Consider the following 25,835-nt stretch of genomic DNA (forward strand, 5'->3'; position numbering starts at 1 on the left):
TATTCATCCCCAAATACACTTTGCTTCACGCATAATGAATCCAAAAAGTCTCATGTGGGTTCGTAAATCAGAAAAGTCCCAATTACTAAAGTCTGATTGTTGTGTACAGGAAATGAGGGCCAAGTAGAAGCCTCCTTTAGTTTCAGAGAAGACATTCAGGGACACAGCAGAACTTCTCTGAGACTATTAAAGCAGTTTCTGGGCTGGATCAATTTGCTGAGGTGCTCATACAGCGATACCACCAGAGTGGCAGCAATGGCCTCCTTTAGGCTCTCTCTCAGTTCTGGCCTTTGAATTGCAGTCACCTCCTTTACTTTGTGCTCGGACAGAGCAGGGGCCAGCTAACTTTCACAGACAGGCTCCCACATGCACAGAGCACACAGAGGTCCTTACACTTGGCATAACACTCCATGCAGACCTTTAATCAAACACAGCTGAAAATAAGGATACATGTGCCCATTTAAAAATGCCAGCTGAAGTTAAGCAGAGCAAAAAAAGGATGGCTGCTTGTGGTATGAACCACGACTGACCTCCAGGCAGATTTTTCCACAACCAAGAGCCAATAGATCTGAATCACTTAGTCTATAACGTCAAGTGGGTGGGAGCTGCTTTATATCACAGATAGACAAAAGAAGGAAATGTTTAAATGTTGAAATATGTATTACGTTATCTGAGTACTTCAGTAAAATTGCCAAATCTGGACATGTTCTGGAGGTTATCTGTGTCTAGGTAGTGTCTTGCAGTTAAGACTGATCCTCTGAATATTTTTGCCAAGAATTGATGATCTCTGCTTGTGTATGACTGTCTAGTTAAACCTCTGCAGACACTTATTTTATCATTACTTAAACTAGATTGAACTCTTTTCTCCTATTTTTATATGTGCTGTAAGCTTTATTTATACCAAGCATCTTTTATTTCAAGCCTGTGATTTTTGCAGATTGATGACAGGACAAGTTAGGTGTGAATTTGAGTCCAGAATGAGAATCAAGAATAGTTTTCTCTTGCCTTTGCTTCCAGAAAAAGAAAACTGAAAGTACAATTCTTAATCAAGTACCTTTTCTAGTTCATAAAGCAGATCAAGACAAAAGTACTATCCCAGACAGATCTCTTGAAAGAGCTAATGACACTTGTAACACAATATATTCTTTCCATAAAGGATGAGAACTTCAGACACCTCCTCCAGCACATCACTTTCCTCATGCTTCAAAGACTACCCTCAAATTTGGCTAACAGTAGACAGAGATAATAACTGCATTAACAGAAGACAGGCCAAGAGAATCATTTAAAACACAATCAGAGTTTTTGCCAACAGTGCAAATTAAGCATAACTGTGGAAGCCAACAAAAGTCTGCTGTTTCTTCAGAGTATCAGTTAGATGTTTCCCGCAGCTCTCGCATCTCTTCCGGAACTTCCTGAAATAGAAAGCAGTTTATTTTGTCTGTTTTCTGACACGACCCATCTTGACCCACGTTCCTCTTCATGTTAAGGATTTGGGAAATTCATCAAACAAATGGTGGTTCTCTTTAAACTACTGAAGTTACTCTTCCCAATTTAGAATATTAACTATTTAAAAAGAAAAATGCAAATAGATGGCATTCCTTAACAACTCCTAAAGAAAATAATAAAAAAAATAATGAACTTGTTTTCCCGAGAAAATATCTTTGGTATTTACCAAATATGTTCTGTTATTTGGGCTAGTAGAGAATGGACTCTGGTCTCAAAGTACCTATAAAGTACAATTGTTTTCCAAAAAGTTTGAGTGCTTTTTGAGCCTCCAAATCCATGCTACACAAAGGAAAAATCATTACATGCCTCATTCTTATATTCCTCCCCAAGCGTCCACTTTGGGCCTTCTGCTGGAGATACAATACTGGGTTACACTGACTTTCAATATGACCCCCTACAGTCACTCTAGTGTCATCTGCAGGAGTACTAGACTTCCTATTAAATGAGAAAACCCATATCTACCCAGTTTTGTAGAAATTTCCATTTTCTTGGCCTACTGTTACTTAATACAAAAAAAAGTTCAAGGAGCAACCACTTCTTGAGTAGCCTTATGACCCTACACAGAGAACAGAACTACTGCAGTTTTATCTGAACAAGCTGCAAGATGGGTTCGTGCTGACAACAAAACTCAGTGACATTATTTAGAAACTTGTGCCAAGTTTTTTTTAGGAAGCTGTGAAACAAGCGAGTTGGAGAGAAGGCTGAAAGTTCTAACAGAGCAACAATGTGCTTATTTCCAGCAGACCTGCAAGTAATCAACTATAAAAGCCCCATTTTGCCACTTAAAAAGAAGGGAAGGCGAGGCTGTTGCTGAGAAAGGTGTTACTCTACCTGTGGCTAATGCACCCATTCCAATCTGCTGAGAGTAGCAGCATACAAGGCTGTGAGATGAATGTTTGTAAGAAGTCGTGTATAAATACACACGTGCATCTTATACACATTGGTTTATGAGTCTAAAAATATAATGGGGATGTTTAAATACCATAGGTGAAGAGCATGAGAGGCTGACACTAAATACTTGAAACCAAAGAAGTGTTAATTTGTATACTTTGTAGTGCCTTTCATTTCCCAGATATTCCAAAGGGCAGTTTTGTTTTGTGAATTGCACCTCTGATTAATAAGACAATATTAGTCTTGCTCCTGCATACATTTCTCCTACAGAGAAAAAACCCCCATGAATTAGCAAAATATTCAGGACTTTGTGAACATTCCTTTTCTTTCTCTTTCAAAATACTTTTATATCATAAACTAAAGACTGAATTTCCAAATTTAAGAGACAACAAAAATACCTGTGAAAGTTTTCCAACCTATGTCTCCTTGAATTCTGTTAGTAGCCAGAAGAAATTCTCTAAATTTTAGTGCTTCCCTTGTATCTACTTCAAAGAATCTATTTTTTTTCTTAATTCTTATAGCCTTGGCTACAATATAGCAAGTCAAACTTACGATAAAGTAAATTCTGTAGTAAGTTCATTATTATTTCGCCATAAAAATATCAAACAGAAACAGAGGGACACTCAGAATGGGGTGTTAAATCAATTGGTGCATATTACCAATTGCTGTCTGAAAGCCGCAAGTTGCAAGATGATCAACCATTGCTGAAGTCAACAGAATGCTCTTTAAATACTTCATCATTTAATGTTATTAAAATAATTTCATATTTGGATACAGAATTTCATATGGCATATTATTTAAAAAATATTTCAATGAAATATAAAATTGTTTACATTCATTATAGGAACTTAATAATTATTCTGGCTAAACAACAAGAAATCAAACCTATTCCCTGTATGCAAACTATTTCTTAAACGAAGTTAAACAACCTGAATATTTTTCATCTTATACTCCTCCTTGTCTTTTACTGTCAGCTAAGATAACCCCCAGCCAAAGAAAGAGGAAAAACTACCTTTACTTCTGCCTTACAACTGGCAACCTGTTTTGCCTTGCAGTTGGTAAAAGATCAACATTGACATGAACATTGTTAAACATTAACACCTTTTAAATATGTATAAAATTTTGTTGTTTACCTTACCAAAATAACCTTAACCTTGGTTACTCTGTTACTGAGCTTTCACACTTGGCCTCTTCAATTGCCATTTGTTGCAATTTCAGGCTTGGGTACATTTATGATTAAGCTCACAGAACACATGAATTGTTGGAAAACAGAAATATTTGAACAGAGTAGGGCTTGCACAGAATTTGCTCTCAGCATCAACTTTGGCAAGAATGGATGAATGACATTTTTAGTGAAAAGAACTCTTTCTTATTATTCAAGCTTGATTTTATGCAACTCCCTGTAATTACACACATGAAATCAATGGGCATTACTGAAGTCATACAACTTAAGTATTTCCCATTTGAAAATTATCTTCTCTTACAAATAAGGTAGAAGTATATTTGCCATAGAAGAATTATGTCATTAATAGTGGCAGAACTCTATTCTACACATTTTCGCACTTCCTGAAGATATAAAGTACTGCTAATGTAAAATTAAGGCTGGTAAAAAACTTGAGGGAAACACTGTAGCCAATCTTTCAGTCTGTGAAGTTTACGTAGAAAGATCATAAACTAAATTCTTTTCAAGAAATTTGGGATAAACAGAACAAGTTCTCTCAGGAGCTGGAAAATGCAAACAAATGCTTCTAACTGCTATGGGAACTGGATAAGCACTCAACAAGCCTTCCAAATGAACATCTAGCATGTTCAGTACGGCAGGTGTAACAGTATTTATCTGCTCCCAAAATACCAATGCAAAATCACCTCCTCTGTCTGAATCACAAGTTTTAAATGAACATCTATTTTGGACATTAGCAGAATACATTAATAGCATAAGTGTACTGATTTTCCTAAGTTTTCAGTACATTTAGAAACTCACATTAGTACTGGTTCACTTTCTTTTAAGTTTACCAATAAACACTTGCACACAAATGTTTTTAATGCTGCGGTCCAGTGAACAGAAGCCGAAAACACCCACTAATGTATGAGAGTAAAGGTGGCCTTCATTGGTATAGTACTAGGTATCAGTATATGTTTAAAAACTAGTGTTTGAAATTAAGATAGACAGGCCTTATCTCACTATAAATCCAAATCAGAGAAGTGAAACTATTAGCCTGTGTGTGTGTATGGAACAAAACACACTGTTATTTGAAGAATAAACATCTCTTGAGGCCTCACGTGAAGATACCAACTAGAACCCACTAATTTAATACCCAACGTGTCCACAACTGTGCTCTGCCACATCTACATTTAATGTGTGTTAAATGTACACTGTAGTAGCGTATAATAAAACTGTTTGCCACCATCACCCAGCAACTGTGTTCCCTGGCTGTGATTTGCAATTGTTAGAAGCCAAATTTTAAAGTCTGTGAAGCATTTTTTGTTGTTCTTTTCTACGGAATAAAGAAAATAAAATCTGACTATATCATGGAAGTAGATGCACCGAATAATAATTTTATTCCTCTGTTACAGAAAATTTCCTAGGTCTGAGAACAACATCTTTGATAGAGGTAGTGATTTCCTGGAGCTCTTTTCGAATGGTATCTGCTCCTTCTTCCTCTTCCCTGTTATCTGTTGTGTCACTCTCTCCATGTTCAGTTTTCTTAGTCTGACTGATCAATTGTTTCACCACTAATCCCTGGTATTTGACTAACAGAGAATGTTGATCCTGAGGGCAAAAGAAGAGAACAAAGCAAAGGGATGTCAATGTTACAGAGCAGGTAGACAGGCCTACAATTAAAGATTAAATTTTTTAAAAAGCATTTCCCCATTCTTGCCCAAAGAGGGTAAGTGATACATATTTTCATCAAGGTATTTGACAACCTAAATTCTGACAGACATTCAAAGAGGCAGAAAAATGAAAGTGCGTCCATGCTGCAAAAACAGGACATTTAACAACTGAAGCAGGAAAGCAATGCAGTTAGTAAACATCACCAGTTTTGGCAGCATAAAATACAGAATTTCAGTATTTTTGCTTCGGAAGAAGTGTATCTTTCTTTAAAACTGAATTAGAAAATTTTAAAAAGGAACCATGCTATAGCTGAGAAAAAAGAGAGTGTAAAAATGTTCAGTTATAAGAACTGTAACTTCCCCCAATGCAGAGCTGCCTCTATGAGTAACAGCAAAGTACTAATAACAGATTGATTTTTAATTTTATTAAAAAAATATTGATGACAGATCCATGAAAGGAAAGGTTTGAAATACAGTACAGGTCAGAGGGATTGGACATTCTGTACATAAAGTAATGATCAGATATGAAATGCAATGGTGCCAGATTTATGCAGCAGAAATAAATAGTGTCAGGCACAACTTTTATGTTCTGTCATAGATAAAAGGTAATTTCCCCTTAAAAAGCTAGAAAAGAATACCTCTGGGATCTTGCCACTTAGGAAATTAATGATCTGTGGTACTGATCTTCCTGGTGCATGAAGCATACAGTGAGTTGAAAACTGAAATAACAGTACTGATGTCAGGTGCAGAACAAGAGCTGGATCTTCTGTGACTTTCAGCTGTTCAATCAAAGCTTGCCTATGCTGAAACAGGACTTGCCTAAGGAACAAGAATGCATTAAACAAAAATATGATTCTATGATTCTATCATATAGTAGTTGATCATAGACTCTAAGCCATATCTAACATCAATTATTTTAATTTTCTCCTCTGACCGACCATTTATTTATGTGAAATTCCAGAATAATAATAATCAAAAAAAAGCTAGCACTGGTGTAGCTCAGATTTTTAAAGACCCCTAGAGAATTTATACACTATGTTGTAGCAAGCAGCGAGTCAAGAAAACTAGCTAAATGTGAATGCTCCCCTCCTCTGTTTTCCATGGATTTAGGACTGCTTGACTTCGTATTTTTCCATTAAACAGTTTGGAAAGAAGGACTTTTATACATTCTGTGTGGTTGCTACCAAACTATCTAGCATTTGTGCAGCAATATAGCTACATTTCATAGAATAAATAAAATTAAGGTACCTTTCCTTCTTTTTGTCTCCTTTTTTCACCATAATACCACAAATATCCACTGCAGAATCAAGGCATGAAAGAAAATCTTCTACACTCTATTAAAAAAATGATATAAATATTTAATCTCTGTCAGCAGATTATAAAAAAGTTTAGGCACTGTTCACAATTAATCACACGAAGAGATGACTGTGAATACACTTGAAATGAACTACAGAAAAAAAGAGAAAGTAACAAGTAGAAATTAACTTAATTTAGTAGAAATTAACTTTGTTCACTTTACAATAGTTCGCACACTTAAATACTAACCCAAACTGTAATTCATTAGTCTTAAAAATGGATATATGTTCTAGAATTATTTACAGATATATTTTTTCTTAAGAAACATATTGTCATCTGTATAAAAGAATTAATAAATAACTCTCCTTTGTACCTACACTGTTATAATCTGAATGTTTGTTTTCTTAAAAAATATCCATTATTTTACAAGTTAAAAAAAAACATGGGAGAACAATCAGGAACTTTGGGAACAAAATACAAGAAATATTAACCACTTAACACAGGAGATTCAGTTCTTACTTTTCTCAGCTGCCCATAAAAGATGGTACATATAGGATTCCATCTGGCAGCAAAGAGCTAGGTGACCATCAGTATCAAAACGTAAGATCACCTTTTCACTTCTGAAAATTCAACACACTCTCACTGCCTTACACAAATTCAAAAGATTATTTTGCCTTTATTCTTCACAGCAGCAGGGCTTGTGTACTACACTATGTATGTCAGCTATTTGTTAGAACTGTATCAGCAGAACAGAAAATCTGAACTTTACCTTGCCATTCAGAGAAGTATGCAGTTTAGTTAAAGGACCTTTGGTGTCTTCTGGCAGTTTACCTAAAATCTTGGTCCTGCCCTGTATGGGATCAGAATGGAAATAATCTGTAATATTAATTATAATTTTAGGTGTAGGTATATCTAAACAGAAGCAATTAAATACCAAATGAACATCACTGATCTGCTTGAGACTGTTAAAATGCAACTGTTATCTGTGTACCTCACTTGTGATTGTAGAGTAGTTTTCTGTTGTCATCATTGAATCAGATGCTAAGAAGTTGAAAATAAGATTTGTAATGTCTGTACACACAGTCTTCAACAAGTGTTTGGCAAGGTTAGTCTGAGTCTCATCTGTTAAAAGAAATAAGTGATTAAATTCACTTAGTATTGTTATCTGATTCCTATGACATTATCACAGCACTTCCTAAAACATGGAATCAACCATGAGCAGTATGAGAAAGCTATCTGGATAGATGAAGCTAACATCCCTCATTTGCTGGTTCTAAAGGAACATTCTTCAGTAAAAAACGTGAGCTTTCGGGTCTGTAAGAACATTGTAATGCATTGTTAGTATTTCAAAGGTGTATCTGTATAAGCAGTAAACTAGTCCTTCTATAATCCTCCTAAACCAGTAATGAACCACCACTGTTATCCATCAAGTAATAAGTATGTAAAGGAAAATTCTGCAGGATAAGCAGTCAAACAAAAGAGCAGACTTTAAGACTGAAATAGTAGAATTTTAAAAAAAAAAGGCTACAGAATACATGTCCAAGAACAAAGGTTCATGAGAAATAATTCCATGTATTCCAAAGCATAGGAATATCAGGGTTTTTTTGCTCGTGTTTCCTTTTCTTAGAAGTTTTCCACTAGGAAAATTCTAGAAGAAAGCTGAATACAGCAGAGAATCTTGGAAATGTCTACAATATTTTCCTAATGCTAACTTTTCTGTCATTTGAATCTACAACTTTTTGACAGACTATCTTCAAGGAGCAGCTACTTCCAGTATCAAACTAAGAGGTTTAAACAGCAGCTTTTCAGAATCAAGTAGTATTCAATTCTTTCAATAGTGGCACAGGTGACAGAATAAAGTGAGCTTACTAAATTTTTTTTTCCCTAGACAATAAAAACTTGGAAGGAATGCAAACACTTGGGAAGGAAGGACAAGAACACATAATTATCTTGACATAAGATATAAAAGAATATGGATATGAAATAAAGAGAATGTATTACAATAAGTGTGCAAAGGGATGCACTTCAGCATAAGGGGAGGGTTTGGCAGAGTAAACACATCTCAAGTTCTTTCTTTTTAGATTTTCCTTTTTAAACTGTTGCTCCTCTTTGACCTTGAATGTAGATTCTGAAAGAATTTTAACAATTTTTACCTGTGAAATGCTTTGTTCCTTTTTCAAATAACCGAATGTTGTTGTACAAGTTTGAGAATTCCTCCTGCAAGTCCTTCATAGTCTGTTTTCTGTTAGCTCCAGAGGAAGATGTTGAAGACGTAAAAACAGAACGCACAACTTCCTGATAAGTTTTTGTTAAAGGTCTTAGAACGGGAAAGAAGAAAACATTAAGCAAAAAGTAAAACTGTAGGTTTTCCCAAATATACCAGCAATAGAGAAAACTATTTCATTAAATAGTAAAAAGGAATGAGATATGAATGTCACACATGAGATAAATAAAAAGCAAATAATAGAAATCAGGAAAAAACACTGGGAAATTAAAATGTACTTTTGCAATTGCAAATGTACTACTCTTACAGTATGCATGGTATGTAAATGCTTGCCATGGTTTTAACTTATAAAAACTCCTAAACGGAAACAAGGTGAAAGATAGAAGGATTTCCAGAAGCAACACTATTCACAAACTTTCAGGGGTCTGTGGACAGATTTCAGGTCCTTCTAAAGATGCAGTTACTATTACTATTGCACTCCAAGTTTATTCAAGCTTGGCTGTTACAGTCTCACTATGTGCCTTTTGCTCTAAACACACATATTCACATCATCTCTTGTATGAAACATCTTTTAAAAAAAGGCATGGATTATCTTTGCATAGATCAGTTTGATGACGTAGGTACTACCCAGTTCACACAGGCAGCAGTGAAGTCACGGAAGGCAGGAAACATGGACATATACCAAAGGCTGTACAGAAGATGGGACTAGTGAAATCCCAACATGTGTAAGGGGGTGGAAACACACTCATAGAGCTGAAAATAAGCTTGCTGAGAAAGATACAGAACCACATACTGCTAAGCATTATTTCTCATTATTGTGTCAGCACAGCTTTCAGACACCTAAGGAGTATGTAACATGAAGCTGTATAGAAAAAGAATATTATGATTCACTTCTATCAACAAATCACTTTTTTCTAAGCGAGAAAACAGACTGAAGATTCATCTGAAGTGAATTAAGAATTTTGTAACTCCAGATGAATTACAGAAATTACCTTCTTAGATGTTCAGCAATTTCCGTAATAAGCTCTTCAGGGCAATCCTGCAGGCGGGTCTTTAAGACATCCTCAATTTCCTCTTGAGACATGAAAGGGAACTCTGGCTGCTTATTCCTACCTGTAGTTGCCATGAACAACATTCAGTGAGAAAACATTCCATTTAGTATTGCTGCAACTACTCTGGCATGAGACACTGAAAATCCAAACATCCACAGAAGAAATGCATTATCAACAGTGGAAAAAAAGGGATGACTATACATGACAGTTAAATTTTACACATCTGAAAAACTAACAAAATTTCTCTTTCCATTACTTAGAAGCTTCTGAAGTAGTGTACAAGGACAGGTATTTTTGACAAGACATTTCAGGCTGCTCGGCCCACCTATAAGTTTAGAAACCATAATCTCTCCAAGACCAGGCAGATTTTAAAGTGCCAAAACTGAACAGAGTGTTCCTATTTGAAGGATTTCACAAGCCTTTTGTTTTTTTAAACTCCATTTAGTAAGGTACACAATCCTGTAACACAGTATCATAAACTTGAGGTTACAGTATAAAATTTGAGACGTGACAAAACAATAATATTAAACCAGACGAGATGTTCCAGTAATAAAACCCACTTACATGCTGCTTGTAAATACAAATTAGTGCAGCTGTGTTTTGATTTTGCACAAAACATGAAGTTTGCCTGCATGCTGCAGAATTTAGTTTTTACATATAAGAATGAGATAAGGGTGATGACATAGAACCATAAAAGGACAGGCATTCCATGTTCAAGTTGTGGCTTAAAACAGGTTTATTCTGCACATAAAGTAACTGCATGTACGGAGATCAATGATGCTCCTAGTTGTGCCACAGTAGCAATAAGCATACAAAGTTATATAAACAAGTGAAAAAGGAGCTTAAGTCAGGTTTTTAAAGGGTCTTATTTACATTTGAATGGTTTCATCTGAATTTATCTTGAGATTGTGATTCAATCTATATATTACTATACAATTACAAGAAGCAACAGTGGTAACACATGAAAGGTTACACCAAAAAAAAAGTGATTTAACATTGTTTTACTCAGTAATTGAGAAGTCCTGAAAAATAACTTCATTTATATATGAATTACAGCAATCAGTGAGAGCAATATCAAACAAAATTAATATGCTGTACTTCATAACTTCAAATATCATGTTTAAAAGTATTTTTCAGTCAGTATTGAAAGTCCAGGTACTATATATAAAATAGAAGCACACATTTCTAGTGTTCCATTGAATAAAAGAAAGAACACCACTGTTTCATTTGCAACCACTGTTTGCTCTAACAATGCTGGTTTTTACTTCTTAGGAAGCCATCCATGTTCCTTCTCCTAACTGAGAAGGCAGAGAAATGGGTGCCAATAGGGAGTGATTCAAATTCCTTTAAAGAGTCAGCAGTTATAAAGGTAGCTAGCTCAGATGTAAAAGTCTCAGCTAAACAATATGAATATTTTTTAAAATATTAAAACTTAGTTTTGACTTTATATTTTATCCCTATCGAGGAAAACTGTTTGATTGCTATGATTTGTTAATTTAGGCCATTCATTTACCGTACACAGCTGCTACAAAATCAAGTATAACTTTCATCCCAAAATTTAAGGTATTTCCTACTTTAAATAAATAAATAAATAAATAAATATAAAATGGTCTAATTTCCTTTACTTAAATTTCTTTTTTAAAGACTAAGCTATACTCTTCAGTGAACATGGTATGCCCATTTCATTTAAATAGCAACATCATATATCCACTGATACAATTCTAACTAAATGGTATTCTCATCTTCTTTGACATTTTACCTGACCTTACCTACACAGTAGGAGAACAGACACGAGGAAAAGTAAGTGATAAAAATGCGTTGAATAGACATGAATAGATAGCACCTAAAATAGAACTACAAACCTGTGACAGTCCCCTGTGACTCTTCATCGCTGTCAGCATCCTTTCTTCCTTTCTTCTTGGTTTTCTTAACCTTGATCTCTCTGGCATTGCCACCGCCTCCTGCTCTCACGCTTCCACTGCCCTCTGGTGGGGAATTACTTGTTTAGTACACAGGAAAGTGGTAGCGTTTGAAACTTTTACAATAGTATCATAACTATCTGTGTTATTTGTTAATGCTGAATAAAAAGTCACAACCTGATTCTCAACACAAAGTAGAAGACATATTCCAGAATATCAGGACCATTAGTTTCATCCTTAAGAAAACAAAGTAACTGAGTCGAAGCTTTGTTTAAGCCAATGTCATTAATAAACTCAAATACTAATATCAAATGCACATATGATTAAAAAGAAAAAAAAGAGCAATATCTTTCCTCCAGATGAAAACAGATGAAATACCAGTGTCCATAATGCAATGGGAGATTTTCTGTTGGCTGAAAATAGCACCTTAGTAAGCACTTAGCATCTTTATCCAGTGATGCTGAATAACTGAGCTTTTAAAAAATACTTCAGATAATGTAACTTTGTTAATTTTCAGAGGAAGAATGCTACATGAATAGTAGTTATCCAAAATATTCCTGGAAGCACACACTCAATTAACTAGAGCACTCAATTTTTTTTGACTTTTCCTAGATGACTATAAAGCAGTGAGATGTTCCAGTTCTGCCACATGTAACGAATTACTTTGTTCGGAAGTCCTGTAATCAATGTATTCAACTGCAGACAGAATTTCAATTTGTTATACAGTCCCTCTCCACAAAGTAAGCTGTTCTGCTGTTTGTTCCCTTTTTCATAGTTTGTTGTTATCTTTTCACTTGACAGAAATTTAAACTCCAGAATAACTGTTCTATGCATGTCCTATGCCTTAAGAAAGTAGGTATTTTTTCCATTTAAATATATGGTCCAAGATTCCAAATAACTGCATTATGTAACAGTACTATTATTTAAGAAAAGACAAGATGCTACTACTTATAAAGCTAACTGCATCTGTTACATGCTATACATGGATTTTTAAGCATCACTTTGCAGGAACAACAAAAAAAATAATTAGTGCTTTTCACAAGCTTATTTGAAACATAATTGCATTACAGTCATTACATTACATAAACTGTTATGTTAGGTTTTTTTAGGTAATACACCTAACAGTCCATAAAAAAAACATTCAGGGTAGTGCTTGCTGATGGTGCAGCATATGTTACCTGTGGATATGAATTTATCTAGTCACCTAGTACAGGCTCAGTAGAGTCTCACTCCTCAGAGTGCTGAAAACTGAAGCCATTCTGATATGACAGATAATTAAGTTTCAAGCTTCTCTGCCTAAGTTATGGCCTAGAAAAATCTATTGCTTGTTAAGATAGAATATACTGTTTTACTTTGTAGATGAGTATATTCAATTAAGTTAAATGCATCAGTGCTCTAATTCTCTTACTTGCAGCAGCACATAACACTCTGCATGTGAGTTCAATATAGATTGCTCAACTGTGTTGTAGCAACACAAGAGCCACATACAGTTTTTGGCACTGAAAGTACAGTCTCCAATCTGAATAACATTTTAAAAACCAGAAAGATTTCAATGGGTTAAACCCACACATTTTTTCTTCTTAGATTAAAATCCATCCAAACAGCCACCACACACATGGAGTAAAGTTTGGGATTAATTTAATCCAGGATATACCTCAAAGTAAACTCTCTTAATCCCCAAGTAACTGTTACATGAGCAAACAACAGAAAATTCTCTGGCATGGGTTTCTCAGAAAAGATGTCAAATATTCTCCAAAAAACCACTAAGAAACTTATTCTCAATTTACACGAAGTTATTTTAGAATTAATATCTCAAGCCTAGAAAGAAATATTTTAATTTTCCTGGATTCCTGAAAAGTGGAGACTAAAAGTGTATCTGCACTGTGTAATAAAAAATGGTATAGGTCCCTGAGCTAATACTGGTTTTGCTCAGATTTATGTGGCCATACTGTATACAATGGATTCCTTGCTTTTAAAACCAGCTGTCTTGTGTTGGACTCACTCAAGAGATGCTTATGGTAGTTCCTCTGCACTTCTAAATCGGAAATTAGTTCTCATAGACATAGCTCAGATATATCTACATCCACAGTATAATGATAAGTGGTTGGGTTATTTCTCAAATATCTTCAGCAATGGACTGGAGAGTACAAAATACACAAACTTTATATTTGAGTATTTCCAAGGAAAAACAAGGTTTTTTTTTTTTGGCTTTAGCTAATATTGATTTTTTTTTACCTGTTGCTTTCTTTCTTCTTTCATCCTTTTTGTCTTTTCTATTAGCATATGAATTCTCTAAACCGGAAGCCTGTTTTAAATCTTCTTCAGTGATTAAATTAACAGGGTTGTTTTTCATTTCCTAAAGTGAAGAACATGCATTTAATAGCAAAAAGATACATACAGGATCAAAAGATACACAAGGAAACATTTAAGCTGTTTGACCATTTTCAAGTACACTAACCAAAGACCATGTCTTCCAACTGTAACACACGAAGAGATATTTATTCTCTTCAAAATTTGGCATCTGATCATTCTGTGTGTGTTCCCTGAGTGCACCTGAATATACATTAAATTACACTGATTACATATACATACATTTTCTTCATTTATTTTCATAAGAGATGTAAAGAAATGATAACAGCAAATAGAAAGTTACATAAGTTATCCTCCAACATTCAACGCGCACTGTATCCTGACCACTAAAAAAACTGTACCTTTTCAGCTTTCTGTTGCATCATATCAGAAAAGAGGTCAGCACAGCTGCTTAGAAATTTCTCACTGACTGCAATGGTGTCACTGAAGACTAAACCTGAAGAGTTTTTGTTTAAAGATCTCATCACTTGCTGAAGCAAAATCCCGGCATCTTCTACTGACAATGAACTGGGCAGAAGAGTCTAGGGTAAAGAAAATCAAAATACAATAACCTCACATGTGGATAAACAGAATCCAGAGACGTGCCATTTGACATCTGTTATCTATTTAGAAAACACTGCACTTTTAAAATTAAACTAGTAATTTAAGAGTACACACTATTTGAAATCTTCTAACATCCTAAATAAGCATTGCCCTAAAAATATGTGTTACCTGTGCAAATGCATGGCAACTTCTTGAAAATAAAGCTCAACAGATACAGAGCAATGCCAAACACAAAACAACAGCGAGACTTAAAAATGACAGGGTAGTGCTGTAAGACCTAAAATTAGGGTTTAGTGAGGACAAAATGACTAAGACCCCTTTGCTTACTGAAAGTTTTTTAAGACTTCAGCTCAGACTTTTTAAAAAAAAAAGCCCAACAGAAATATATTGCTCTCTAGCAGAATACTTTAGCACTAATTTTTAAATAAAGTTAGTCTTACATATTTATTAACTGAATATTAGTATGTCCTTGACGCCTTAAAATCTATATAATACAGGTTTTACGGCTACACCTTTCCCCGTTTTTTTCAGATCAAATCAAAGGCAAATAACGCCCTTTTACTTGTCATTTTAAACTGAATTTTCCTCTTTGACAACATGGAATTTCATTACACATATGTGCAGTTTCAATAAGATATCATTTGACACAAAAATAAAACAAAAGAAATAAATCCAACAACAGTAACTGAAAGGATTGCTTACTGCTACGTCTATCCAGTTTCCAGAGCTGATGGCTTCCTCTACAGAGGCTTCAACTTGATCCACAATTTCTTGACCAACACAAGCTGCTCTCAGAAATAAGAGCTGTGTTGACTTGTATCTTTTTTTAATGTAGCTTGCTGGGTCAGGGATACCAAGTCTGTACAATGCATCAAATTCTATAAAATAGTTAGATGTCTGTTACAATTAAGTTCCTTCATATACATACAAGATCTTAGGGGATGATTTTATTCTGAAAGCAGGAAATGAAGAATTACATATAGTTTTATACAAGTAAATGCAGCCTTAAGCTAATGCTGACCTAAAACTTAGTTCAATACAAACTACACCTGAACACTGTTAATAGAAATATGAAGATTAAATCATGGACATGACTTCGGGCTGAGTTCAGAAAAAAAATGGTTTTTTTCTCAGATTCTTATTCGATTAAGTATATATCTTAATTATATTTTAATTATGTAATTAAATATTTCCAAAGTATTCTAATATAACATGAACAATATTTACAATATATACAATGCCTAAGTGTTTTGTTTTCAAAAGTTACTCCAATATACTCATAGAATCATACAATGCTTCACAAGCAAAGCATTTCAACTATTTGGCAGTTTATACTTAAGATGTTCAGAAAACATTTAAAGACTTTGACAGATACTCTATCAGTCAAAGAACATTACAGAAACACTACTACCACTGTAAATTATGGTGAATCTTTTCAATCTGCAAGACTGTTACTTAGGGACAAGGCCCTTTGGGACATTCCTCTATTTATTCAGGTCCACATTTTCCCATACACATAGGTGTTTTAAAATATCATCATCCAGCATCACTCAGCTTTAAATTACACAGAATTGTCTGGATTTAAATTAGGACACTACTGCTACTCACCCCAGTTCCACAGATATTATTTTGGAAAAAAAATTCTTCCTGTGCACTGCAAATTCAGACTATTAACAGTCAAAGTTTGGTTGTAATCTGGACCCCTGCCATGATCATCTGAAAAGTCTACAATGAGCAGTCTAAGAAATGTTTTCGAAGCAGTAATAAAAGTAGCATTTGTAGCTCTGTCTGTGAGATATATACTGTTTAGCAATATGGTTCAATCTGCTGAAATAGTTGTCATAAAGTAACACACATCATTATAAACAAGATGGTCTTTTAACAAAGGAGTATCAACTACTGTATTGATTTTTATTTATTCTTGTGAGGCTTCACTCTAGGCACTAGCTATATTAGGGTAAGATCAATTACCTAAACTAGTTTTAGAAAGATATTTTATCTGTGAGAATATAGATTAATTACCTAAGTAACCGTTCTGCTTGAAAAAAGAATCCACCCAGTTGCTCTGTGTTCTGGCATAGATATCTGGAACAAACACAGCCTTATCCTGTCTCCCACCAACCACGGTGCCTTTTAGACGACCAATGTTAACAAGTTCTTCTAGTAAAGCTACAAGAAGAAAATAAATTAAGCGACAGTTTCCATGCCAACATATCCATTAATCAAAAGATAGCAATTATTTTCCCTAGTTTGCTTTTCCTTTCTTCCCACCAATTAGTTGTTTGTGCTTGTTCTAGTGAAACTTTTCCAAGCTCTATATATTATTTTTAACACTTATGAGAATGTCTTCTTAAGAGCTCTGGAAATCATACATTTCAAAACAGTGAGCCACAATGGCAGGATCAAAACATTTTTTATATGTAGGCAATTCAAGCTTTTAATTTAGAAAATGCAGACGTAAGAGAATCTTTCTCTGGTCAGACAGTAAAATATATGAGCATTTTATTAAAAATGTTCTCTTTGAATTTATTGCTTGCATGTTAACCAAGATGGAAAAAAAGAGATCTAAACACACTAATATGACATGAAAAAGTCTTGAAAAACTGCTACCTAAACTGCGTAACAGTTGCCAATAATAACCTCTTGAGAATGAACAAATACTGCTGGACAAAGAGCATACTGGTAACTGGCAGTACCAAAGTACTAAGCATTTCTTGATGCTAAATAAGATTTTTTTCAATCCTTCAAAGGTGTATAGGAATATCTGATTTGCTTCTTATGTTCTGCTTTTCCCTTTGCGTAATACAATAGATACATTTAAAAAAATCAGTGACATCAACTGCTAAGCTCTGCTAATTTCCAGAGCTTTATTGGATGGATTTTTTTTATCCTCACTTTGAGTTAATTTCTATTTCATTAACAGACAGGTTTTACTCTGGAAAAAAACACTAAATGGTATCACATGGTATGGCTTCTTCCTCATTAAATACAAGCAGCAGTCAACATTACAACATGCTTACTACAGCATACAGAGGTTTAGCAGGAAAATTTACCGGAAAACATGGTTCCAGAAGAAATACTGCATATTAAATCATGATATTTTTGGTCAAATATGCCTATAGTGTAGATGAGCCTCTATAAGCTAGCAGCTATTGAACACAACTTCCACTAGCACAGCTGAACAGTACTTACACTGAAAAAATACAGAAGAAAGAGAAACCGATTTAAGCAAGGTATAGTTTTATGTAATCTAAGACAAGAGCTAGAAATGATGTTCTGCCACGGTTCAGTTACACTGTATAAAATGGAGCTTATAAGACCAATTCTGGAAATAAAATTAGATTTCTATACTTCCTAATATTTTAGTTACACTTAGAAAATAGAGTCAATGTGCCTATTCCACTTAAGCGACTGTAAGACAATACAGTTCTCTCGTTCTCTTGGTCCTCTGTTTCCAATTCAACTTCTTCTTACTCGAAGTTTTTTAGGAAAAAAAATTAGACTTTAAGGGATTTTCAACCAATTTTGTGAAGCACTAGTAATGAACTAGAGTCTTTAGAGAAAGAAGACAACAGAAGAAAAGAAGTCGTCAATTAATTTCTGTATTATATGAAGTACCAGTTCTAAAACTCCAAGGCAAAGGAGGTGCTCTCAGAGTTTTCACAGACCCTGCTACAATTATGCCTGGACACTATTTTGTTTTAAACCAACAGGACCTCTGCAGAACTACCATAATTTCACACTTTTTTTTAAGGGTGACCAAGTAGTTTGCTGTGTTCTATTAGGTCTCTGTCAAAGTCTGGTAAAGACAGTAAGTATCCCTACATGTCTGTCCCACATCAGTAACATAATATTCAGAAATTAAGCACATCTGTGATTTCATTATGCTTTTTAACCTAAAGAGTTTCTCATTTCTGGAACTATTTCCTATCATAACTTCATGCCAGCTTAAGATGAATAGCAGCACAGCTATGCGACAGAACCAAAGAATAATGTTTATCCTGTCTAAACCCAAGTGTTGATTAAATAATTAGCTCTTTGTAAGTTATACAAACATTACAATGAGCTTACGTTTTTATTCTGGAAGAGACAGAAAACTGACAAAGACCACTTTAAAACACATTGTAAATAGTGAGAAACACAAAAGGTGAAAAGTAACATTACAAGGTATTTTTCAGGTTTTCAGCATTCGTGAAATTGAAATCATATCTCAGCAAATGGACACAATAAACTCACATGTACTCTGGCACTGAGTAAAAAGATAAAAAGCCCTTTGAAACTTATGAAACTGCAGAAGTAATGAAAGACAGTAAGAAAAACTAAAGAAAAACAATTTCAATAAATAAAAACCCCAGGAAAACACTAGAAATACATATTGTGATGATTACTGGTGACAAGAAAACACTAGAACTTCAATTCACATTAACATTGTCCACGAGCAAAGCACAATGACGTACTTGAAGGACTTGTTTGAAATAGACTGTAACAAAATACTGAAATTTGCTGGGTATCGAAATATTACTATACTGTAATTAAACAGATTTTCCTTTTGATCTATGAATACCTGGATGGTACATTAAAGAAGAAGTGGAAATTTTAAATTGATTATGTGAAAGTAGAGTGTTTATGTGGTTTTATTTAAGTGCTAAGATTTTATTTTTTATTGAATAAGCTTGTTGCAAAGAGCAAGAAGGTAAGTAGAGACATACCACAGTGGAGCTAAAGTGAGCAATACCCTGAAGGCAAAAAGACCCAGTGAAACAAAAGAGAAGTATTAACTTTCCCGAGAAGAGACAGAAAACCATTAAAGGATTTTAAAGACCAGCAGCACCTGGTCAGCCAGTCATACAAGACTAACAACACTTGAAGCAGCATTTTGGAGAGACAGGAGCGGGTACACAGAGAAAAACTGCAACACCAGAAGTGACAAACAATTAAGTAGTGCCTAAAGATTTCAGCAGTTGGATAGAGAATCTTTATGCATTTCTATTTAAAAAAGGAACTGCAGAAAATAAAACCAAACAGTTTAAGGATATGCTTTATCTCTCAGCACATAAAGTCATTTAACTAAGAGTATAACAAAAGCACTGCCTCCGTTATCAAAGAAAAGTTAGTAAATAAAATCCTGAGCAGTTAATGCTATTTGAGTACATAAAATCTGTCCCCTTTTGTGTGCTTCACTGATAAAACTGCCAGTAGCTAAGGGCGAATAACGAAAGAGATGACTAAATAAGTACTGTAATTCTTGCATCATTCTGCCCCCAGAGGCATTTCATCAACATATGCTTTCACTGCTTTAGACACAGAGAACATCCCTTCAGTTATGGATAGCACAAAAGGTTTAATACTTTCTACAGTCAAGAGAACCACCATTGTTCTTTATTCCAGAATTAAGGTTATATACTAAAATGCTTCTCTGAAAGCACACTTACAGTAATGAAGAATTAATTACCTAACAGACACAAAATATTCTGAATGAAACTCACAGTAAAGTAAATGTTCTTGAAATCCATACCGAGTGATCAAGTTACTTACAGGTGTAGGCCTTGGAAAAAAAAAACAAACAACAAAACAATATAAGTTAATGACAGGAAATTGATGTGGAGAATCCATAAGTAAGAAAGGTTACTCCAGATGGACAAAACTACAAAGTGTCTTAGCCTCAGGGTGCTACACTGATGTTTGAAATAGTCTATAAGGTTTTAATTTTGAATTACTGTGAAGTTATATCTTACAAAGCTACTATAATTATTGTAAGGAAACTTTTGCTCTCCCAAGTTTTTCTCTTCCTACAAATTGCCACAGAAGCTTATTGCTTTAATAAGAAAAACTTATATATAATCACATGTAGTGATCACATCAATATGTAACTGACTAGGAAGCCATAATGATAATTAAGAGTGATAATGAGGACAGATATTCTACAAGCAAATAAAAGAACTATGGATTAATATTTTCTTCAGCCAAAAACCCAAAGTATGTTATATATTGTATATTGTTATACTTCCCTTGTTCTCGTTTCAAAAGGAGGTTCCTGTTTCTAACAAGTGAGTCTAAAGTAACTGAATATTTCACTTAGGAACTGAACTTAAGGGAATCTATACATAGGTCTTTATATTTTCTTTTCTTTTTCAATCACAACTGGATTTGGTCCATAAAGACCTATGGTAAAAATCTTTTAACACGTGGTTGCAGGCATTGTAATTTACCGAGTAATCGCAGTGAAGAGACCACGGATGCGTGCTCGATGGCGGGACACAAAGGCTTCTGTAAAAATCACCCCACGGTTTTCCTGGTCTAGTTGCCCATGAATAATTCTGCCCAAACGCCTGGATAATGCCTGTAAATAGACGAATTTAGCTTCTCTTAGAATGTCCTCTTCTATCAGATATACTTGTATCTAATGACGACAGAAAACTCTGCAGAAGAAATAAGTGTGGTTTGGAGATGCACAATGAAAACTAAGATTTAATCTTTGTCTTAGTTTTGTACGAACCAGTGACTGATGAATTCACTGGCCACTTTTTCAAAAATTCAAGATAAAAATTAACAACAATAAACACGAAAAGGTGCAAACAGTTTATAAATGTGCATCCTTGCAAAGTGAACTAAAGCCAGGAGATACTACCCAAGAAACAAAGAGAAATCACGTAAAACTTTCTGTATGTTAGAAATCTTTTTGTAGAAACTGATCATGCGACAAACATTAGAGGGAATTTGTTCACATATTGAGAGTCAAGATGGTTGGCTGTGGTACCTAATACGACTGCTCACTTGACACATGTCACGGGATTATCCTTTGAATAAAGCATCTTCCAAATAAAATTCAACCTTGACTGAAAGTCAACAAAACAGAATTCTCCCTACCCTTTTAAACACTCTGCACTCACTAACTAAATGTAAATAGTACTTCTGGTTCTAGTTTGAATGCCTGGCTTCAGTTCCTAAGAATTAATATTTATTTTATCTTTTTTGAATAAACTAAAAGGATTCTACCATCGTATTTCTGCTTCCTGGGTAGCTAATTAGGCTGGTGAAATTACCCCTACATCTTAAGTGTTTCCAAAAAATTTTCAGATCTTATGCTAATCTAAGGTGTTCCTAACACTACTGATCCTAATCTGTTCCTAACAGTCACAAAGATTCAGAAAAAATGTTGCCAGTAGTGAAAAAGCAAACATCAACCCCGACCTGTGAACAGCTGTTAAATTGCAACCTTTATGTACCTGATACTTTTCTGCTTAAAATGACAAGCAGTTCATCACAATTAAAGCAAGCAATGGATAACGCAAAGATAACAAAAGAAGATTAACACAATCAATTCTGCATTTGCTAGGTTGGTGGCTTGCATCACCTGTATCAGGAAGTCTCCTGGAAGGTCGTATGCCTTACAAAGTTCTGATATTGTCACCTGGCCAGTTTCCTGAAGTTTATCATTTATTTCTTCCGCTAATTGATCCAGGTAAGTCCTTATTTAAAAACAAGAAAAAAAAAACAAACACAACACATTAAGTGTGAAATTCAAGATCAGCCTCGAGGTGACATGCTGAATTAGTTATTGACCTCTTCTAATATACCTCTTTCTGCTGCACGTTTACAAAAATAAACTGAAAGTTATTTTAAATGAATAATGGAGAACAATGTAAGTGAAAAGGTGTGGTTTCTTAAAAAGCCTGCTAACCAGGTATTAAGATGGGTCATTTATCTGCTTGTATGAAAATGTCAAAAAACAGAACGAGGAAAACATGTCAATGAAACTTAGAAAAAGGCTAGTGAGCAAGACAGGTCTTATTTCAAGAGAGCCAGGAACTTAATATTCTTGGATATAAATAGATCCTGCAGCTTGATAAATAATAAGAACCATCCATAAGAGTACTATTTCAGTGGTTGTTAGTGTGCTGAAAGCCATGCAATATTTAGCTCAAATATCTTAGGCTAAGAGGTGGGAAAAAATGAGAAGGTTTGTCAACAGCTGAGGTATTTAGCACAGCCATAGAGCAAATGAGGTGTGGCTGCTGTACACAGACACCACACTGGGCAAGAAATGAACTCTCTTAAGTGCAGGACACTGGACACAGACATTCCATAAGGCCCTTGCTCCATGGATTCACTGGATGCTTTGCTGAGATAGGCCTCACTTGCTGTTTGGAAAAGTAGCATTGATCACCACCAAGCAGCCCCAGCACCAGCCAAGAAAAATTTATTTCACTTCAGAAGCAACAAAGGCTGGACGTTATTTTTAGTCTGTGTTTTAAAAAACAAAAAAGATGTGAATTATACACACTACTCCTGAAAGTACTCACTCATTTATAAGCTGTCCCAATACAAGCTGAATAGTTTTTTCAGATTTAACGATGTCATTAGCTCTGTTTTCAATGTGTAGAAGGTCCACATTTATTACCTAAAAAAAACGCCAAAACCAACAACAAAACCTCTTATCAGAACTTTAAATAGAAAATAATTCTCAAACATTGAGATACTACTTACACACTTCTATGTCTTGAGGAAAGGTGCTTTTATTTTTTTCTACTATTGCATACATACAGACTTAATCTGTGTTTTGAAATAAAGCAGCAGTGCTTTAGGGGAAAAAAACACTCTTTTCAACTGTTTCTTTTAACCCTATAAGGTTAAAAGAAACCTATATAATAAACAAATACCAGAAAGCAATGTCAGAAAATAGTAAATTGTCTTTCAGAGAGGTTTTCTGATTCCAAGTAATTTTGCTTAAGCTAGAAGGGAAAATTAGTCACAGAGGAAGACTACTGGAGGATAAAGATTAGAGGACACAAGAGATTAATGAAGAGGAAAGATCCAAAGAGGCATGCAAAGTTAATTATGCATGCTCCTGCAGCTTTCAATTTAAATGGGAAACCTATTTCTTTTCTGTTTGCCCTCCACAGTTTACAAAGAAAAGAATTCATAAAGAAAATCTGTGTATTTCAGCGGTGATTTCAGAAGTCCTAGATTAGCATTAAGCAGAGAGGAGCTTTCAATAAAGCAATAAATGGATGGATTAAGTAATCTGCAGAACTCTGACATGAGCTACCAGTTCTTCATAAAGTTTGTTCTGCTTTAAAAAAATAACTTAGCTGGAGTATAACTAATGAATGTCACATTTACAATATATATGGTGAAAAAAGAAACAAGCACATAGTTTTATTAGTAGAGTTACCTGTTGTAAGTCGACAATGTTAACTCGACCTTTAAGAAAAGTACAAATACACTTTTAGTACATAAAATATATTTGAACAAAATTTAGAATACTGCATAGTCCACTGTGCACACAGTATTTTACTTTTTTTTGTAGACCAATGAAACTAGTCCATGAGTACCAAAAACTTTCGTCGAAACTTTCTACCTTTGCATGATGCTGCTAACAAAAGACCAGCAATTTTGAATTCAATCCAAGCTATCACACTGATATGATACAAAATGGCATAACACAAACAGGCATTCCTGTGGTAATAGTAACAAAATAACTAATCTGTATAAACATAGTAAGAATTTAGTTTTCCAAAAACGTGATGCATGAAATTCACCCTTAATTATAAGTTAAAGTACAATACACTGCCTATTCATTAAAACCACTGACGAAAAGCAGCCTGAAGAGTATTTGCTTTCTTATATATTTAAGTCAGATCTTACAAGGCAGATGGCTCTTCACACTGGTAAAATAAAAGATCTGTTAATGACAAGTTACAAATATCATGATTACTATGGCACAAAAGGAGAATGATTTTGAAATTCCAAATCAAGGCCAAACATCTGGGCCAGATACTTAACCATATTAAAAATACCAAATTTCCTTCGAAAGGGTTCTTAGACAACGTTACCTCAGAAATTCTGCATGGGTGAAAATAAACCAAGTAACATATCTTGATATGCTTACCTAGAAGCTTGACACAGATCTGAAGTGAAAATAAAGTAACAGCAGGTGAAATAATGTGTAGGTAAAGCAAATGGAAACGAGCTGACTTTTCCTGAAATATTAAGGCTACTGAAAACTTTCAAGCTCTTTCTGTAGTCTTCAAAATTAACTTCCAAATCCAAAGTAAGAAACCAAATGCCACACTTACCACCACAAACATGAAGCTCATCCCGGATCTCCTTACTAATCTGTGCTGGAGTGACATACTCCTTGCCATCAAGTGTGTGCACTACTTCCAACTGCTTCTCTGCAATCAGTTTAGTGACAATTTCTATACAGTTCCGTTCTGACAATCTATCAACAGCACAAAGAATAAGCAGTTATTCTAAGTAAGTACTTGCTAAAATTATCTTTAAATTGATGTTCCCAAAATACTAAGTACAGGAAGTACAATGAAGATTACTTGCTGTTCTGTGCGAATATACTTTTTCAGACAAAAACCCCTACTGCCTGAATCCGTTTTATCACGCACCAAATCATCCATGTGGCTTCACTTACTCAGGTCATCTCTCCAAAACAACTTTTAGTCTCCTCCTGAACAGCTGTCAGCCCCGCCAGCTGACAGAATGCACCTGCTGGTGAATTTTGGAATGGTTGTGCTTAAACAATTCGTGTCTTTCATCCTTCTGTCCCTTTCTATTTTATTTTGCGCGTTCGGGATTTATTTTTTTTTCTCTTTAACAAAAACAAAGTTCTGGGCAACCTCGACTGGTCAGCCGGACGCAAAGAAGAAACAAAGCACTGGAGATGTGCTCATGTCGAGCAGCTTGAACACACCCAGTCGCTTTCCTGGGCCCGCACGTACCTTGCGGGGTCCCAGTTGCCCCTCGGGGCTCACGAGCACCAGCACAAGGGGAACTACGGAGGAGCCGTGCCCGGCTGAGTCCCCCGGGTGTGTCCGGGCCGGGGCCGTGCGGCGCGCGGAAAGGGAGCGCGGCCGGCGCGGGGAGGGGCGGCGCAAACTGGCCGCAGCGACGGCCGCGGCTCGGCGGCGGTGCCGGCGCCGCCCTGCTACACCTGTGGGCCACCTCGGCGAACTGCGCCCGCTGGAAAATCGGCCGCCAGCCGCCGGATCTTCCTGCCCGGCGGCGCCAGCGCCGCGCCGACACCGTTCACCCGGCCGGGCGGCGGGCGGGCACCGGGCGGGCACTGCTCCCGCAGCGCCGCCTGGCGGGCCGGAGCCGCCCGCGCCTCCTCACGGCCGCCGTACTGAACACAAACAAATAAACAAACAGCAAACCACGGAAAAAGGGGGGGAAAAAGTGGTTTCT

The 25,835-nt window shown here is 35.4% G+C and overlaps 1 protein-coding gene across 1 annotated transcript; it reads right to left on the reverse strand.

Annotated features, from left to right (window-relative positions):
- Positions 1–4,927: 4,927 nt before the first annotated feature.
- Positions 4,928–25,659, reverse strand: UFL1 (UFM1 specific ligase 1). The gene is made up of 19 exons (XM_018077781.2): positions 25,582–25,659; positions 24,713–24,858; positions 23,809–23,837; positions 22,937–23,034; positions 21,988–22,102; positions 20,843–20,973; positions 20,120–20,178; positions 16,656–16,802; positions 15,336–15,511; positions 14,432–14,611; positions 13,956–14,076; positions 11,664–11,786; positions 9,742–9,862; positions 8,679–8,842; positions 7,517–7,647; positions 7,295–7,375; positions 6,478–6,563; positions 5,868–6,048; positions 4,928–5,167 (listed from the first exon to the last, which is right to left on the reverse strand). The coding sequence occupies exons 10-19, from the start codon at positions 14,552–14,554 to the stop codon at positions 4,955–4,957; spliced, it is 1,344 nt and encodes a 447-aa protein (XP_017933270.2). The 5' UTR covers positions 14,555–14,611; positions 15,336–15,511; positions 16,656–16,802; positions 20,120–20,178; positions 20,843–20,973; positions 21,988–22,102; positions 22,937–23,034; positions 23,809–23,837; positions 24,713–24,858; positions 25,582–25,659; the 3' UTR covers positions 4,928–4,954.
- Between the last annotated feature and the right edge of the window lie 176 nt (positions 25,660–25,835).

Source organism: Manacus vitellinus, unplaced genomic scaffold (assembly GCF_001715985.3).
Source record: "Manacus vitellinus isolate BGI_N305 unplaced genomic scaffold, ASM171598v3 scaffold_4_pilon, whole genome shotgun sequence".
Lineage (NCBI taxonomy): Eukaryota > Metazoa > Chordata > Aves > Passeriformes > Pipridae > Manacus > Manacus vitellinus.